Source organism: Pituophis catenifer, unplaced genomic scaffold (genome assembly GCF_029215685.1).
Source record: "Pituophis catenifer annectens isolate HBS135680 unplaced genomic scaffold, rPitCat1.0.hap2 SCAF_7, whole genome shotgun sequence".
Lineage (NCBI taxonomy): Eukaryota > Metazoa > Chordata > Lepidosauria > Squamata > Colubridae > Pituophis > Pituophis catenifer.
This window is the reverse complement of record NW_027256887.1, coordinates 71,762,352-71,780,050: the sequence shown is the minus strand read 5'-3', so window position 1 is coordinate 71,780,050 and position 17,699 is coordinate 71,762,352. Positions and strand designations below refer to the sequence as shown.

Sequence of the window (17,699 nt, the reverse complement as noted above, 5' to 3'; positions counted from 1 at the left end):
CCTTCCCCACCCCTCCAGAGGCCCTCCAGAGGCTGGAAACGGCCTGTTTCCCGACTTCCAGTGGGCTTGGGAGACCCCAAAATCAGCTGGCCGGCGCATGCATGTATGCTGGAGCTGAGCCAGAGCAACGCTTCATGCCACAGATATGGCTCCATGTGCCACCTGCAGCACACGTGCCATAAGTTTGCCATCACGGGTCTATAATAACAGATTTAAAAGCCTGAGAAAAGCCTGTTTCCTTCCGTTCCTCTTATACCACAGAGAGTCAAGGTAGACCTATCTAAGTTTCTTTCTAACTCCTTCATGTTTTCCGGAGCTAGGTTCCTGCTTTTCGAATGGCTGTCATACATTTTGTTCAAGGTCATTTCCATATTTCTGAACACATTACCCATACTGGATTGCAAAAATCCAGATGACTACCAGATGGCAGCAGATACATTCCATCCCTTACTCTTTTCTGCCATCTGGTGGTCATCTGGATTCCAGCAGCTCAGGTCTGATAGCCGTAATGTTAGCTGTATTTATGGATGGTAATTTGAGGTAAAAGTAGTCTTGCTTAACATCCATTCAATGTTACAACAGTCTTCAAAAAAGATGCTTACTTCAAAGTTTACCACTGCCACACACAGGAACACAGTCATATATTCACATTTCAGGCACTTGACAATCAGCTTCTAAATTAAATTAACCTATTACATTTATAATTGTTACAGCAATCATATGACTGGACTTGTGACTTTTTTGCCATTTTCCAGCAGAAACACCCATTAGATATGCTGGATTCACTTTATAACCATGGTAACTTGTTTTATGATAATAATAAATATGGTCGTAAAATCAAGTCTGGTCATGTCATGCTACATCTTACCACTGCAGTGACTTACAACCAACATTCTGGGATCCATTGTTGTTGTGAATCAAGAGTTACATGTGGTTCGACATTCAAAGCATGTTTTGGAGTTAGAACACAAGGACAGTTTTCCCCCCATGCCATCACTCTGCTAAACAATTAATTCCCACAACACTGCCAAACTATCTAGAAAGGCAGTATTACCATCATTATTCTTATCTTTCTTATTACCTATCACCTTACCTTCTTATGACTATAACTTTGTTGCTTGTATCTTACGACTTTAATTGTTTTATTAGTATCCTAGTCTGATTTATGTTGATTGCTTGTTTAGTATCCATGACTATCATTAAGTGTTGCATCTAAAGTTTGATGATGAATGTATCTTTACTATGACTACACTAATGATCTATCACTATTGTTGTATGTACACTGAGAACTTATGCACAGGAGACAAATTCCTTGTGTGTCTAATCACACTTGAACAATAAAGAATTCTTTTTTTTTTACTGTAAATATGTCCTTTATTCGTTTGTTTGTTTTTAATGAGCTATTATAACACACATCTCATTTTTCATATTTACAGTATTTTATTTTAAAAAATAGAAAGTTTCAACTTTCTCAAAACCATTTATGAGCTGGCAGTTGTCTACCTTCATATTTTAAGTCATCTTTATATTTTTTGCTACAAATTTATTTTGGCATTAAAATCAATTCTTTTACGGCTACCAAGGAAAAGTCATTTAGCTGTACAACAGTCATTTGTATGTTTACTAATCACAAAATAAATGTAATGTAAACAACATTTAAGCTTAAGAGTTTTAATACACAATAAAGAATTCTAGTCTATTTAATTCTATTTAGAAACTGCTAATACAACCCCCAGGCAGTGACACGCTACCAGGTTGTGGCTTATTTGGAACTGGGTCACACAAGCGGCAGGTGGGCATGCACATGTGTGCACACAGCTCAACTTGTGTGAGCAGCAGACTGGCACAAGTGCACACATACACAACTCAACTTGCACAAGTTGAGCTGCATGCACATTCTCCCAACTGGTATGTGCTGGCCCGCCTTGCGCGCAAGTCTCTGCTGCTCGCGTAGCCCAGCTTCCCTCTCCCCTCCCCACTCCAGACCGCCAAGTTGCAAAGGTTGGGGACCGCTGTGCTAATAGAACCTGCTAAGCCCTTCCTTATGTTAAGTTGTGACAAAAAGGGAGAAGATTTTCTTTTTTCTGATATTTTTCTTTCTTTTTTAAAAAACAAAGTTTTTTATTTTTTTTAAACAAACAAACATACAAACAAACAATACATCCTCAATCATTCAGTGTTTCATCTGAGTACATATTTTGTGTCTTTTACTCCCTCCTCCATCATTTTCATATTATATTTCTATCATACCTTTGTATTTTCATTTAGATTGTTACATCATTCTTCCCAAATTTCTTATGTTTATATTAATTCATCAATTATCTAAATTTATATATATATATATATATCTTCTCTAACCATTGATATAATTGCCCCATACTTTAAAATACTCCGATTTTTCCTTTTCTTTAATTACCAATGTTAATCTATTCATTTCTGCACATTCCAATATTTTCTTAATTACTTCTCCCTCTAAAGGGATTTTCTCTGCTTTCCAATTTTGCGCAAATACAATTCTTCCTGCAGTTACAATATGTATAATCAAATAAGTATTCTCTTTTCTGACATTTTTCTTGCTGTTCCTTTCCTGCTTTCCTTCCCCTTCTTTTTCCAGTTACCGCTTTTCTTTCTTTTCTTCCTAGCATTTTCATGCCAGTGCAGGGTCTGCTTAAGTTATTAAATTCCTTTGCAGGAACCCAAACTATTTTCCAGGAAGTTTTTCGTCTTACTATCCACAGGTAAACATAAATGAGTGTTATTTGCTAAAAGCCGGTATACATAGTACATGCAGAGCACAGCCCCAAGCCAACCATTTGAAAGCTATAAAGGTACATTTGAATAATTGTTCTAGAGTTCTTACGGGCCTCTGCCAGCAATTCGGATAGAATAGATCTTCCTGTACATGATGGAGTTATTTACATTTGAAAATGCATCACAGCATCACCCTTTTTCAAGCTAGTAATTGTAAATAAATGAGCAGGAAGGGATTGGTGGGAGGAATTTCATCTTGGTAGTGCTGTTGGGGGCAAAAAAACAAAACATGTACTTAGATTGAGGCATGTATAAGTGCCAGAAAGGGGGAAATCCCTAAGGGATAAGTATGTTTCAGAAATCATGAGGTAAAGAAACTTTTTTTTTCCTTCTGCAGGTTGGCAAGTCAAGCAGAATAGGTTTAATAATAAACCTCAAGAAGTTGTTATTTAAAAATGGCTCTATATGTTTTCTGTATCTAAGATATGAATGCCCACACACTGGGAAAGAAGATGAGTAACAGCTGCCATTCTTCCCTCTCCCCATAGACACATATTTCTTACTGTATCTAAATATATAATTCAGTTCTAGGTCTGCTTTTGCTCTTCAATGCAGAAGAATATATTGTGTGGTACAACAGAGCTAAATACAGAGATGTACCATGCTGCCTTCATAGTCAGATTAATCTATCCACCCTGGTTCCATTATTCCAACTAGCAGGGAGCTCTTTACACCAAACAGGGACATCACTAATAGGGGTAGAAAATAGGAGCTTTCCAAAGAAGCAGACAAAACAAATGGGTTAGAATCTCAGAAGATGTTTAATGCTGTGCTGTTATTCTATATTTAGTGGAAAGAAGGTTCCGGAAGCTGGCTAGGACCTGGTGTGTTTGTGAAATGAGTGTTTGAAGCCACAGTTAGCATATAACAAAGACTGTTGTAATATTAGGAGGTGTGTAGTGTTTGAGATAATTCAGAAATAAAGGAAAGTTAGCTGCGTTTCAAACTTCATTCATGAATAACTCCACATAGTTCTTGGCAAAAATACAGGAAGCCCTCAACCTACGACCACAATTGATCCCAGAATTTATGTTGCTAAGTGGGAAATTAGTAAAGTGAATTTTGTCCCATTCAGTGACTTTTCTTGCCACATTTGTTAATTGAATCACTACAGTTGTTAAATTAGTTACACGATTGTGAAGTGAATCTTGCTTCTCCATTGACTTTGCTAGTCAGAAGGTCTCAAAAGGGGATCACATAACCATGGGACATTGACACCGTCATAAATATGAACTAGTTGCCAAGTATCTGAATTTTTATCATGTGACCATGGGGATGCTGCAACAGTTGTAAGTGTGAAAAATGGTCATAAGTCACTTTTTTCAGTGATGTTGTAACTTTGAACGGTAAATTGGGACTACTTGTATGAACTAACACGCCGTTACTTTCTTCCATATTTTTTCACATTTTAGTTTACACCCTTGAATTTTCCTGTATAGTACTCTTAAGTACTAATTGAGGTCAACCCTACTTAGCTTTTGAAGTATGTACAGTTCTATTTTATCTCCCAGACTCAGCCCATTCTACAGACTCCGCTTTGGAAAGCCAGATTTAATTGTGAAAGAATATGTTCATCTGGCATATCCATCAAGATCCTGGGTGTTTGGATATAGTATCAGTCTCCAAAATGGATTGATCTAAATCAGGAATGCATAAACTGACCCTGCCTACAGGAATTCATAAGCCTACCCTACTCTCTTGGTGTAGCCCTCAGAGCCACTTCGAAAGCTGCTGTTGAATCTTAAAAGAGAATAGTTATTAAATGTATGGAAAATGGTCATATTTATTGCATTGGTTTCATTTCATTTTTAAAACCATTCAGAACAGCTCACAGCATGTTACTCAAAAGCTACGTATTAGCTCCTGGTCCAAAAAAGGTTATATGTCTTTGGCAATATCTTTGTAGGATTTTGTTGGCGTGCTACCCTGTTTCCCCTAAAATAAGACATCCCCTGATAATAAGCCCAATCGGGCTTTTGAGCACATGGCAATAAGGCCAAGCACTTATTTCAGGGTTCAGAAAATATAAGATAGGATCTTATTTTCAGGGAAACACGGTATTCTACTTCTTAACTGTCTCTTTCCTTGAAAGGATCCTAAGAACGCTAGCCTCAATTAAAATTAATATTCATACTGAGGCTATCTTGTTAGAAACAAACAGCAATGAGCCTCGGTGAATATTTGGTCCAATACATCTTTTTTGCTTGGCACTTAAGTTTTAATTTATGATCTTGGACTAAGTATACTGATGGGTAGATGGACATGTATTTATGATTCCATTTGCATGGCCAAATCAATAGTTAATGAGTTTTTATCTTGAGGTTTCTTACAGCATACTCAGGTGAAAATTTAACCGTCTACCCCGGAAAGCTGATGGACAGTTTTCCAACACTTCTTGTACATTTCCTTATAGAGTTAACAAGAAATTATAAGGTCACTTCCTGAGGGAATAAGCAATCAAGGGGACAAACTGGTCTCATCCCAACATTGGTCATCAGTGGAAGATGGCTTAAGGAAGTGGCACACAGGTCACTGCTAGAGAGGAACGACAGCAGTGGCAGCTCAGAAGAAATAGCTTCAAACTGAACAATCTAGCAGTTTGTGGTCTACTAGTTCTGGGATGCAAAAATCCAGACAACCAGCGGACGGCAGCAAAAGGTTCGTTTTCTGTATTGCTCTGCTGCCATCTTCTGGGCACCCTAGTCACTTTACAGTACATTAAGGCTGTCTACTGTGCTTGCTTGTAGTCGGCTGCCCTAGAGAAAGTCCTCTGGACATATTTCATCCTTGCAGTAGACTGTGACCAGTGTGTTTCCTTAGTCAAAGAATGAAGGTTTGACTAAGAATCTCGGTGCTTGTAAATTAGCAAGATATCTGCAATCCCATCTTGGACTGTATTTATGTCAGTGATTATTCCCAAGCTGCATCTGTATTTTGAAGACTCAAGGCAATGCTTGCACCATGAGCAAAATATTAATTTACAACATAATAGAGCAGAGTTAAGAATCCTATTTTAATTTTAATCTGAACGGTAGTGGCCGTGAAGAAATGGTTCCTCTCTACTGCCTGCGTCATCTCAGTGTTGTTCAAATGAAGATTGGTTTACCCTGAAAATCAGCCCTGTGGGGCTGGGAGACCCCCTAGAGCAGTGATGGTGAACCTATGGCATGCGTGCCGGAAGTGGCACACAGAGCCATTTCTCTGGACACGCCAGCCATCACCCATTGCTCTTCCAGGTTCCAGCATGCATATGTGTGCCAACCAGCTAGTCTTCATGTGCGTGTGAGTGCTGGGAACCAGAGGAGCAGCTCCCTGGTGTGCATGCACACACTGAGAAGCTAAGCTTCTGGTTTCCGCTGCACACAGCCAGTTAGTCTTCAAGCGCACACACACACCAGAAACCGGAAGACCAGGTGACTGGCGCACATGTGCATACCGGAAACCGGAAGCTCAACATGTGCGCCTGGGAACTGCTGTTCCAGTTTCCGGTGCTCCCCTGCCCACGCCCATGCACTCCTGTTTTGGCACTCTGTGCCAAAAAGGTTCGCCAACACTGCCCTAGAGCCACTGCAAAATAAAATAAAAAATAAACCATCCACAGTCACTTGGAGTCTGATGATAATGATGATGATGATGATGATGATGATGATGATGATGATGATGATGATGATGATTAAAGCATCAAAGGCCTTCCCTCCTCCCTCAGTGGAACCTTTTGATTTCCATAGATGAAACTTAGTTGAGATTCAAGCCATTGTCCCAAAGCTGTTTTTTTTTTAAAGAGGCAATTGGACTTTCTGGTTTTTCTTTGAAGATGTTTAGCTTCTCATCCAAGAAGCTTCTTCAGCTCTGACTGGATGTGAGGAATGAAAGCATTTATACTCCTTGCAGACAGCTGGTCATTGGCCTTCTTTTAGCAGGTCATTAAGGTCACCTGGAGATTTATCTGTGTCCTCAGGGTCATCTGAGTGGTACAAATTGGTGTGGAGCCTTCTTGGAACTGTTGAAAGGACTGTGTTGTAGACTAAAGATAGATGATATCATTATGACATCATCTGTCTCCAATCTACAACACAGTCCTTCCAACAGTTCCAAGAAGCCTCCACAGTTCTAATTTGCATCACTCAGGTGACCCTGAGGACACAGATAAACCTCCAGGTGATCTTAACGACCCACTAAAAGAATGCCAATGACCAGCTGTCTGCAAGGAGTATAAATCCTTCCATTCCCCACCATCCAGTCAGAGCTGAAGAAGCTTCTTGCATGAGGAGCAAAACGTCTTCAAAGAAAAACCAGAAAGTCCAGTTGCCTCTTGGAAAAAAAAAAAGCACCTTAGGGACAACCATGACCTGCATGATTGAGAATCTCTATAGACATTCATGCCATTGGTTCAGCCTGACAGAGTTAAGGCCAAGACTAAGGCAAAGAACTCTCCACCCTGGCATTTCAGGATAGATACTTTGGGCAGTGCTGCTGGTGCCTCTACGGCTGTAATTCTGATCCAAAAGATAGTCCCATTAAAAAAAAAAAACAATAAGAGTTACGCAGAGTTTCATTGAAATGATTGGATCATCAGTAAATGGATTAGCTCCATCTAAGCATCTGAATACAGCCAGAGCTTTAGAACAAAGCTACAGGTTGTAACTGAGCCAAGATTCTAAATATTAAAGAGAATAGTATTCCAATATACTTGCCTGGCACAAAGAATCGGATGGTATCCCTTCCCATTCCTTTCAGAAAAGCCGATTGAGCAGGTAATTGACCATTTCTTTGAACACGGGTCATAGAACATAATTCTTTCTCTGGCTTTTTTTCCACCCTTTCTCTCCTTAACTGCGCTATTCTTAGTACTGTGGGGTTGCTTAGATGACACATCACAGATTACAAGGCTCTCTCCTCCCAACATTTTCCAAAGTAACTGCAAGGTGACTATTAATGATAGCTAATGCCCAAAAAATACAGCAAAGAGCAATCATTAGGGAGAAGGATGCAGTTGGAACAGTGAGCAAAGAAAGACAGGGAGTTAAACCTCCTTTCCCCTTTCTTCATACTGGATTGCCGATAAAGAGTTGGGGACAAACCTGATCATTGCAATCAAAAGATATAGATTCATATGTGTACGCCAAATCTAGCTTTTGCCTTTTGTGTTTACCAAAAACTTTATTCTTGCTTGGAAATGCAAGGGAGTAAAGAATCTCCTTTCAATTTAAACTTTAAAGGCTGTGGCTACAGACAATCACACAATGTTCACAATCTACACGGCGATCTGCATTCTGCTGTTTCGTGGCATCCATATCTGGAATACCAAAGCTACCTGTTGACATCTTTCCTTTCAATTCATTACTGCAAGAAAGTCTGCCATTGATCTTCATGGTAATTATTAAAGAAGAAAGAAAGAAGCAGAGCGGAGCAGAGCAGCAGGCAAGCAATAGAAATCTTCTGAGGTGATGGTCACTCAGTTGAGAATTAATCACTCTGGATTTTGTGCTCATTAAGTGAAACTGTTGGGTCTTTTTTTACAAAGTCAAAAGAAATAGCCCATGATGTACATGGAGCCACGTTGCTGGGGATGCTATAGTTCCAAAAGCTCTGTGAGCCTTTCCAAGCTGCTTTAGAAATTTGTTTTTTACACCTCTGGACACAGAACAAAATCTGATTGGAATGACAACCATCCAAACTTCAGAATACTTTCTCTAGGTTTCAGCATTTTCCAGCAGTGAGAAACTATTGTACCCAAACAGTTAACTGTTGCTATTGTTTCCTATGCAAGTGTCCCATTTGTAATCCATTGAGCAAATAATCTTTGCAACTAAGCAGAATTTGCAAGGATTGGAAAGAATAAAGTGAAATAAAATAAAAACAGGTAGGAGTTGTGTGTATCATAAGCCAACAGGTATGCAAAATACTAAAATAGGAGATTGTTTATGTGAAGGATATCATTTCATTGATTTCAATAAGAGTGTTTGTTTTGCTCCCTGTTTTCCTTCTTTACATTAATAAAGCTCTGATGTCCAGATAAAAAGTTAGAATGATGGTGGTTTGAGTTGATTTGCTTTTGCTTCTTTTGTCTTAATTTCACTCATATCGCTTTCATACAATTTTTGTGCTCCTGTGAATTAATTCTCTAACTTGAAGCTATTTTGAGCCTGTTTACCTTGTATCCCTATGCATTCCATTTAGTTTTTCAGTTGTATGGATGAACAGGAGCTATCAAGAATTATAGTTATTATTTCCCCATGAACAAGTGGATATATATCCATAAAGGAACATTTTCTGGACAAGAGAGAGGGAGCTTCCAGCACACAATCCAAAAAGATTGTTGAATTATTTTCTTTTTCTCTGCTCAAATCTTTTTTGGGGGGGGTCGGGGGTGGGGTGGGGGAGGATAGCAAAGTTGTTTTTTTAAAAAATCCACATGAAACTCACAAACACAAGGTAACAGTAACAAGACTTCTCTAAAATCTCCTTTTGAAGTCAAGGCAATTTCAGGATGCCTGCCTGCCTGCCTGTCTGTCTGGAAGAACCTGGCTACAGAGAACCAGAGAGGTGAGTTTCAACCATAGCTTTCAGAAGCTGCTTATTTGACTCTCCAAGCTGGCCTTGCAATTGACACAGATCTAATTTTTAATCATTTGCAGACAGAAGTTGGAATCTAGTAGCTTACTAGAGAACACAGAAGCAAACAATTTAAAAATGCACACAGTCATGCATTTTACCAGGTAATTGAATTGAGCTGACCTCTGATTCAGCTGCCTCTTCAGTTGCTAAACATTAGATGTAGATAACGCAATGTAGCTATCAATTGAATTTACACTGAAACTTACATAATGATTCACCGGGATGCCGAAAATGAACATGAACACTTGTTCTTTGGAAGACTCCTGAAGCCTTCAATAGTCATCAGCGCTACCCAAAATAAGTGTTTTTCCAGGGAAATACTGCACCAGCTCCCCATGCCAATAAAGCAATATTTGTTTCAGTTTATTTTCTTCTTTTTAGTTCAAGCATCGGGGCTTCAAAATAACAAGATTTCCTGGGCAAGCTGAACTCCCCCCCCGACTAATCCTAAAGTCTATATATATAGACAATTTTCCCCTGAAGCTTTGCTTGTTTGAAGAAGGATCATAAACAAGATCAGGGTTTATTTTTTTGCACGCAAGTTGAATTGGTAAAGGAGATGCTATCCTCAGCCTCATCTCTGACGTGGGTTGCAATTTTATTCTGACAGTGTAACTCCCAAAGCCTATAGGTCACATTGCATTTTCAAGGCATACAAAATTACCTTTCTGTGCAACGTTAACTCCTTCGGAGCTACCGAGTATATTACGTGTTTCCCATGATGGATCAGTCTCTCATAAACGTATGTGCTTGCACTATTCTATCAAGAATCGTGATGGCATCGCACATTATCAGAATCAAATGCCTAACGCTCTCCACCAAGGATAGGTCTGTGTAAAGGAATGCCAACTCCTTTGCAAACGCTACTTTAAATAGCGTTATTATAAATCGTCTCACTTTCATATTAAACAAAAGGGAAATACAAGATCTGGGGTAACAGCTGTTTTCCTGATTGGAAGCATAATGCCTATTTACACAGAAACATACATTACACATCACATTCTGTTCTTAATAAACTGGTTTTAGTTGTAGGATATCTCTCAGGGCAAACACACCTTGATGTGGTTGTTGACTAGAAGGGGAAGGTGAAATGGTCAGATTTCTTTAAAACACCCTCCCCGCCCCACGAAAAGCAACCCGGATAATTGTCCAAGTTAATTATTCATATTCTCAAAAAACAAAAGTCCTGGCTGTCAAAGAAGGGGAATGCATTATTTGAATTCCTTTTTCTTCTCATTCCCCCCCCCAAAAAAAACACGTTCTTAGTTTGAATCCAAAGTGAGAGTTATCTCCTTCGCTGTTTTTTCCCATCGCAGGCAGGCTGGAAGTAAAGGTGGTGGTGGTGAGGACATCACCCCATCCCAATTGAAACAGCAGTAGGAGGGGGGGTGAGAGAAGATACTTCTTATTGCACTTCAGGTGGGGAATAGGCAAAGCCACGTCACCCTGGAGGTACAGGTGAGCGATCTCCCCAAAGAACTTCTGCCCCATGCTGATTATGGGGCAGGGGGAAAAAAAGCAGGCACCCCCACTTCCCCAGGTGAGCCAAAGCCCACCCAGAAAACCAACGCTCCCCCTTTTTCGCTTTCTTCACCCACCTGTAAGACACCTGTTTCCTGAAGGTTAAACTCTTCAGCTTCTCTTCCAGAGAGTCCTCCTTCTGACCGGTTAGTCCAGGCTCCTCTGGGTCGGCCGCCGTGGAGGTAGCACTGCGAGGGTCCCCTCCGCCTTCGGCCCCACGGCACGTGCTGCCGCCGGGACCGCTGCCTCCTGCAGCCCCTTTCTCCTCCCCGGCTGCTGAAGCTGGGTTCATCGCGGTGCTGAAAGGACAGCAGCAGCAGCAGCCGGCGGAGAGGAAAAAGCGACGGGAACTACCAGCTCAGGAGATCGGCTTGAGCCGGGGACAGAGGCAGGGCGGCGGGCAAGCTGCTTCCGTCGCAGCCAGAATGGAGCCCCCTCGTCGAGCCGCTGGTCCAAGCGGCTGCAAATGGCAGCACCTTCCCGCAGCATCCATCGGCGGCTGCACTGGCTGCAGCGGGGCATTGTGGGAAATTCCCTACCTCCCACCCTCTGGCCAATCAGCACCTCCTCCCCTCTCGCTGCTCCTCCTGCCACGCCCTCCTTTCAGAGAAGAGCAAGTAGCAGCTACACCTTTAGGTCTGGCTAGAAGCCCCTCTGTGGAAAGTGGTAAGTCAGACGGGACCAGGACAGGCCTTCCCCTCACACACACACACACACACACACCTCTAGTGTTCTGCAGCCAGATGGAAGTTGTGTATGACACTGTGACAGTCCTGTGTTTGGAGAGGGGACAGGTATAAGTTGCTTCAGCATATTAGCAGGGTCTAAAAAAAATAATAATCAGCAGTTTTTTTTTTAAAAAAAAAATTGTAAGTGGGGCACAGGAGGGTGATTTGGAAATATCTGAGCTGGAGAAAAATTTAAAAAGATGAAAGAAAGGTAGGTAAATTGAGGACTCAGTTTGTGGGGGCAATAAGCTGACTTTGTATAAATATACAAAAGTATGAAGGCTATTGCTTATCGCATTGTAAGCAGCCCTGAGTCTCTGGAGAAGGGCGGCATATAAATCAAATAAAAAAGAAAAGAAAAGAAAAATTAAAAATTAAGAAATGGTGGGGAGGAAAAAAAAAATCTGCTGAAGGTTTTCCCACCGTTAGCTCATGATGAGGTTGGTGCATGAATTGGGTGCATTATATTTTAATTAATTATTTTTTAAAAAAACCTCATAAACAACTTTACTTTGCAAGGAAGATTTTTAGTGGTGGGAGGAGAAGATGATTTCTGCTTACCACCCTTCATCTAGCACCAAATCAAAATTTCTTCTTTCAAAATATTCCCTTGACTGGTGGGATAGTGGAATGGTGAGGGAAATCTAGCAGGATATACGGAGATGAGGTTCACCAGATGCACTTCTAACTTTTCTCAAGATGTACTACAGGTAGTCCTCAATTTACGACAATGCATTTAGTGACTGTTCAAAGTTACAACGGCAATGAAAAATGTGATTTACAACTGTTTTTCAGTTACGACCTTTGCAGCATCCCCATGATCATGTGATCAAAATTCAGATGCTTGGCAACTGGCTCATATTTATGACCTTTGCGGTGCCCCAGGGTCATGTGATCACTTTTTTGCGACCTTCTGACAAGCAAATTCAATGGGAAAGCCAGATTCACTTAACATCTGTGTTACTAACTTATCACTGCAATGATTCACTTTAACAATTGTAGCAAGAAAGATCATAAAATGGGGCAAAACTCACCTAACAAATGTCTCATTAACAGAAATTTTGGCTTCAATTGCGGTCATAAGTTGAGGACTGTCTTATTTGGCTGATATATTGAATATCAGAATATTGTGACATTATCTTATATCAATTAAGATTTAATTTAAAAAAACTATAAGTTGCATTCAATGGTTGTCATGAAATCAAGGAAACATTTCTGTTCTTTTATCATAAAACTGACTTTTAATGACTTTTGGGAGGTTCCTGTACCCTTACCCTCTCAAATAAACACCCTGTTTTAGGAATATATAGAACAGCTTTCCATAAATCAACAGAATTGCATCATAAATCCCACTGCATGGGAATTAAAGCTGATTTTTTTTAAAAAAATGTTCTATACCATTTGCAAAATCTCTGTGATGTTACTTAATTGCTATACAATATTCAAGTGGAGAAGATGGTTATCCAGAGTTCCTTGGTGGTAAGAACTACTAATGGGTCCTGGGTTAAATAAAAACATTGCTGCCTTGAGTTGATCGCCAGCAAGCACAAATTCATATATTTGAACATGTAATATAAGACAATTATGGATTATATACAAATGACTATGCTTGACATGATTGAAAGAAATAAGAGAGGGAAAGTATGATGGATAGGATTCAGAGCACTGAAATGTCCTTTCATAATCTTTCAATTACAGCTTCAAATATATCAAAGTGAGAGATACTTGTTTATTCAGTCACCAAATACACAGTGGCATTTCATTATCTTTTATAAAAATGTGTCAGAGGTCAGGTATGCTTAAGTCTGTCTTCTACTAGCAATGGCCATTCTCTATTTTAAGAATATTTATAGGCAATTCAAAAGCTCACTTGTTTAGGAAATGTTCCTAATTGTTGTTTACTAGTGTACTTTAGGTCATTATGAAAATATTTGATCAACTCTTCAATACTTTCACATTAACAAAACCAATCCTTGGATGAGCAAGCAGAAATCAAATGCCTTGCATTGCAGTTTGTTGAAAAAACCTTTAAAAATAATTTATTTTCATGAGCAGTTTTCTGGAACCGATAGTGATTTTTGCCAGTAAACATATGGGGATTTTGGACATTTTAGTGAATCAGATTTTATTTAATGTTATTGCTGTGTTTATTATTAAAGCTTTTGCTGTTTGTGATTTTATCTTAGATATTCCCTTGAGGGTTCTTAAAAGTTGGTTTAAAAGTCAAATAAATTAATCCTAATATTCTTCAACTAGCTGTTGTATTTTTTTATTATTATTATTTTATAGGGCCTATTATGTGACTTCCAGTTAGGAAGATGAATATTCCTGAACCATATAAACCTATTTCTTCATAACATTGAAAATAAACAATGTAGACATGGACTTTCCACAATACAGGACTATGCCATTTTATAGTTATGCTGAAGCAGGGGCGCTTCAGCAGGTTCTGACAGATTCTGGTAGCAGAAATTTTGAGTAATTCAGAGAACCGGCAAATTCTACCTCTGGCTTGCCCCAGAGTGGGGTGGGAATGGAGATTTTGCAGTATACTTCCCCTGCCATGCCCACCAAGCCACGCCCACAGAAGTAGTAAAGTAGTAAAAAAATTTGAATTCCACCACTGTGCTGAAGTGCTGGTCAGATGTTACTGGTAGCTTCTTATTCTAGGTATCTGGTCAAAAGATCCTCTCATTTGAAGGAAGTATACAGATATTGAAAATTAAATTTAATATTTTTTTCAAAAATATAAGGAATTTATGTGCATTGTGGCTTTAAGGAAAGGTAAGCCACAATAGAGAGTCCTGCAGATGTAGTGTCTTCTGCTATGAACCAAGATCTCTGCATCATTCTACACAATTATGCATATGCAAATGTAGCAGTGTTTCTGATTGCATTTAAATTCTCCATTCATTGCTGTTTCTTGGAAGGTATCTTCTCCATCTAAAAGTTAAATCCTGCCAATACCCAGAGGTAAAAGGAAGCCTTCATAAAGAGTGAATAATTACAGGGTATGAGTAATTATAAAGTTCCATAACAGCTAAAGGAAAACAAGCACCATTTTGCTAACAGCACATTAATATGTGTAGCGTACTTCTGGCCTCTTCCCCTGGACAAATGCTTTCGTTACAATAAAAACATGGCTTCTGGCTAACAAATATAGATATTGAATAGAATAACATAGAATTTTTTATTGGCTTAGTATGATTGGATACACAAGGAATTTGTCTTGGTGCATATGATCTCAGTGTACATAAAAGAAAAGATACGTTCATCAAGAATCATAAGGTACAACACTTAATGATAGTCATAGGGTACAAATAAGCAATCAAATCATATTAGGAAACAGTCAATATAAATCGTAAGGATACCAGCAACAAAGTTACAGTCATACAGTCATACAGTCATAAATGGAAGGAGATGGGTGATGGGGACGATGAGAAGATTAATAGTAGTGCAGACTTAGTAAATAGTTTGACAGTGTTGAGGGGATTATTTGTTTAGCAGAGTTCGGGAAAAAACTGTCCTTGTGTCTAGTTGTTCTGGTGTGCAGCATCATTTTGAGGGTAGGAGTTGAAACAGTTTATGTCCAGGATGTGAGGGGTCTGTAAATAATTCCACAGCCCTCTTTTTCACTCGTGCAGTATACAGGTCCTCAATGGAAGGCAGGTTGGTAGCAATTGTTTTTTCTGCAGTTCTAATTATCCTTTCTTGGAGATGTCACTATCAATATTTTCTTCTCTTTGGGTGTCTGTTTCCTTAATGGTTGTGCAGAACTTTGGATCTGGTTTCCAGTAGGAGCCACATGGTTACTATGAAATATAGCACCCACCTGTTAGATTCTAAGGGTTGCCCGATTATTTTCCAGAAGGAGTGGCTGCCCTTGAAGTATCTGAACAGTCCCAGAAAAAGACTCAGTTACTTTAAAGAGATGTAGACAGTCCATATACTGCAAAGATCATTTTAGACAATAAACCTGAAACACTGCAGAGCTATACAGGGAAGAGTAACCAGGATGATTAGGGGACTGGAGACTAAAACATATGAAGAACGGTTAAAGAAACTGGGCATGTCTAGTTTAATGAAAAGAAGGACTAGGGGAGACATAATAACAGTGTTCCAATATTTGAGGGGCTGTCACAGAGAGGAAGGGTTCAAGCTATTTTCCAAGGTCAGACCTGAAGGCCAGACAAGGAATAATGGATGGAAACTGACCAAGGAGAGATTCAACCTAGAAATAAGGAGAAATTTTCTGACAGTGAGAACAATCAACCAATGGAACAGCTTGCCTTCGGAGGTTCTGGGAGCTTCATCACTGGAGGATTTCAAGGGGAGATTGGACTGCCATTTGTCGGAAATAGCTAGGGTTTCCTGCTTGGACGGGGGTGGGTGGGTTGGACTAGATGACATGCAAGATCCCTTCCAACTCTGTTAATCTAATCTAATTATACTGCAAAATGAAGCAAAAAAAATCCCTGCCTTCCATTCATAATGCCACAGGGAAATAGAACAGGATATATTAGGTTTATTTATTTATTAAACTGGGGGAACACAGAATATTTAGGTCTGAAGGGTAAAAACTGAAGAGGTTTCTCCAAATCCAATCTGTCTCAGTCACTGGGACCAGAGGTTTAGTCTTTTGAGCTTTCAGACTCATGCTGAAGCCCATCCTCAGGGAACATCTCTCCACTGGAATGTGTGTGACACACATTACGGTAGAGAGACATTCCTTGAGCATGAATCTGAAAGCTCAGCAGACTAAGCCTCTGGCCCTTATGACTGACACGGATTGGCTCCTGCAACATTACCCTGGGACACATATATTTGCCTTCATTCATGAGGAGGTTGTGATAGCATTCTGGATCCTTGAATGGGTCTCAAGCAGAAAGTACAGGTTCTCTATCATTTTAGAGGGCAAAAAAACAGATTAATGGGATTACATTACAAGAAGACAAATTCAGACTGACTGTTAAAAAAATCAGAACCAACAAATCATCTTTAGAAACAATTACTCAGAGACAGGGGTGAAATCCAGCAGGTCCTGACAGGTTCTGGAGAACCGGTAGCAGAAATTTTGAGTAGTTCGGAGAACCGGCAAATACCACCTCTGGCTGGCCCCAGAGTGGGGTGGGAATGGAGATTTTGCAGTATCCTTCCCCTGCCATGCCCACCAAGCCACACCCACCAAGCCAAGCCACACCTACCAAGCCACGCCCACAGAACAGGTAGTAAAAAAAATTGGATTTCACCACTGCCCAGAGAGGTGTTTTCCCTGGATGTAGTCGAAGCTATAGTCAAGCTATCTGTCATGGAAGCTTCAATTTGGATTATTGCTCTGAGCAGGGATTTGACTCAGTGGCCTGTTCTATTATTTTATTAGGATAGAGGAGTAATTTTACAAGCAAGACAAGTATACAAGATTCCATTACTCTTCATATGCCTGTACATTGTAGACCCATGCAAAGTGGGGTTTGGTCCATGAACGTCTAGTGGCCACAAAGAGCCTTGGTAGTACAGTGATCTAAGACACCCTGTTATTAAGCTGGTTATTAAGACCAGATGTCTGCAATTACTGCAGGTTCGAATCTCGCCAAGGCTCAAGGTTGACTCAGCCTTCCATCCTTTCTAAGGTAGGTAAATTGAGGACCCAGTTTGTGGGGGCAATAAGCTGACTTTGTATAAATATACAAAAGAATGAAGGCTATTGCTTAATGCATTGTAAGCCGCCCTGAGTCTTCGGAGAAGGGCGGCATATAAATCAAATTTAAAAAAAAAAAACCAGCAGCATCCTAAAACCTATGCCTGTGCTGTATTACCCATTATATGCCAATTTAATATATAATAATATATCTATTTTATGTAAGTGATTTTTATCATCTTTCATTTATAAGTTCTACTAGTTTGATGACGATGATGACCACAACTACAACTCTCTATCCTAACCTTCTGTCTATAGAATAGTGTAATCAACCTTCATGCGCAACTATGATTAACAAAACATCAGTACTACAACATTTGATC

General features: G+C 39.8%; 1 protein-coding gene across 1 annotated transcript in view; it reads right to left on the bottom strand.

Annotated features, from left to right (window-relative positions):
• DGKI (diacylglycerol kinase iota) overlaps nt 1-11,443 on the bottom strand; it is a 341,772-nt gene extending 330,329 nt beyond the window's left edge. Inside the window, 1 exon segment of the mRNA XM_070948056.1 lies at nt 11,028-11,443. Coding sequence (XP_070804157.1) covers nt 11,028-11,443 — 416 coding nt within the window.
• Nucleotides 11,444-17,699: the final 6,256 nt, after the last annotated feature.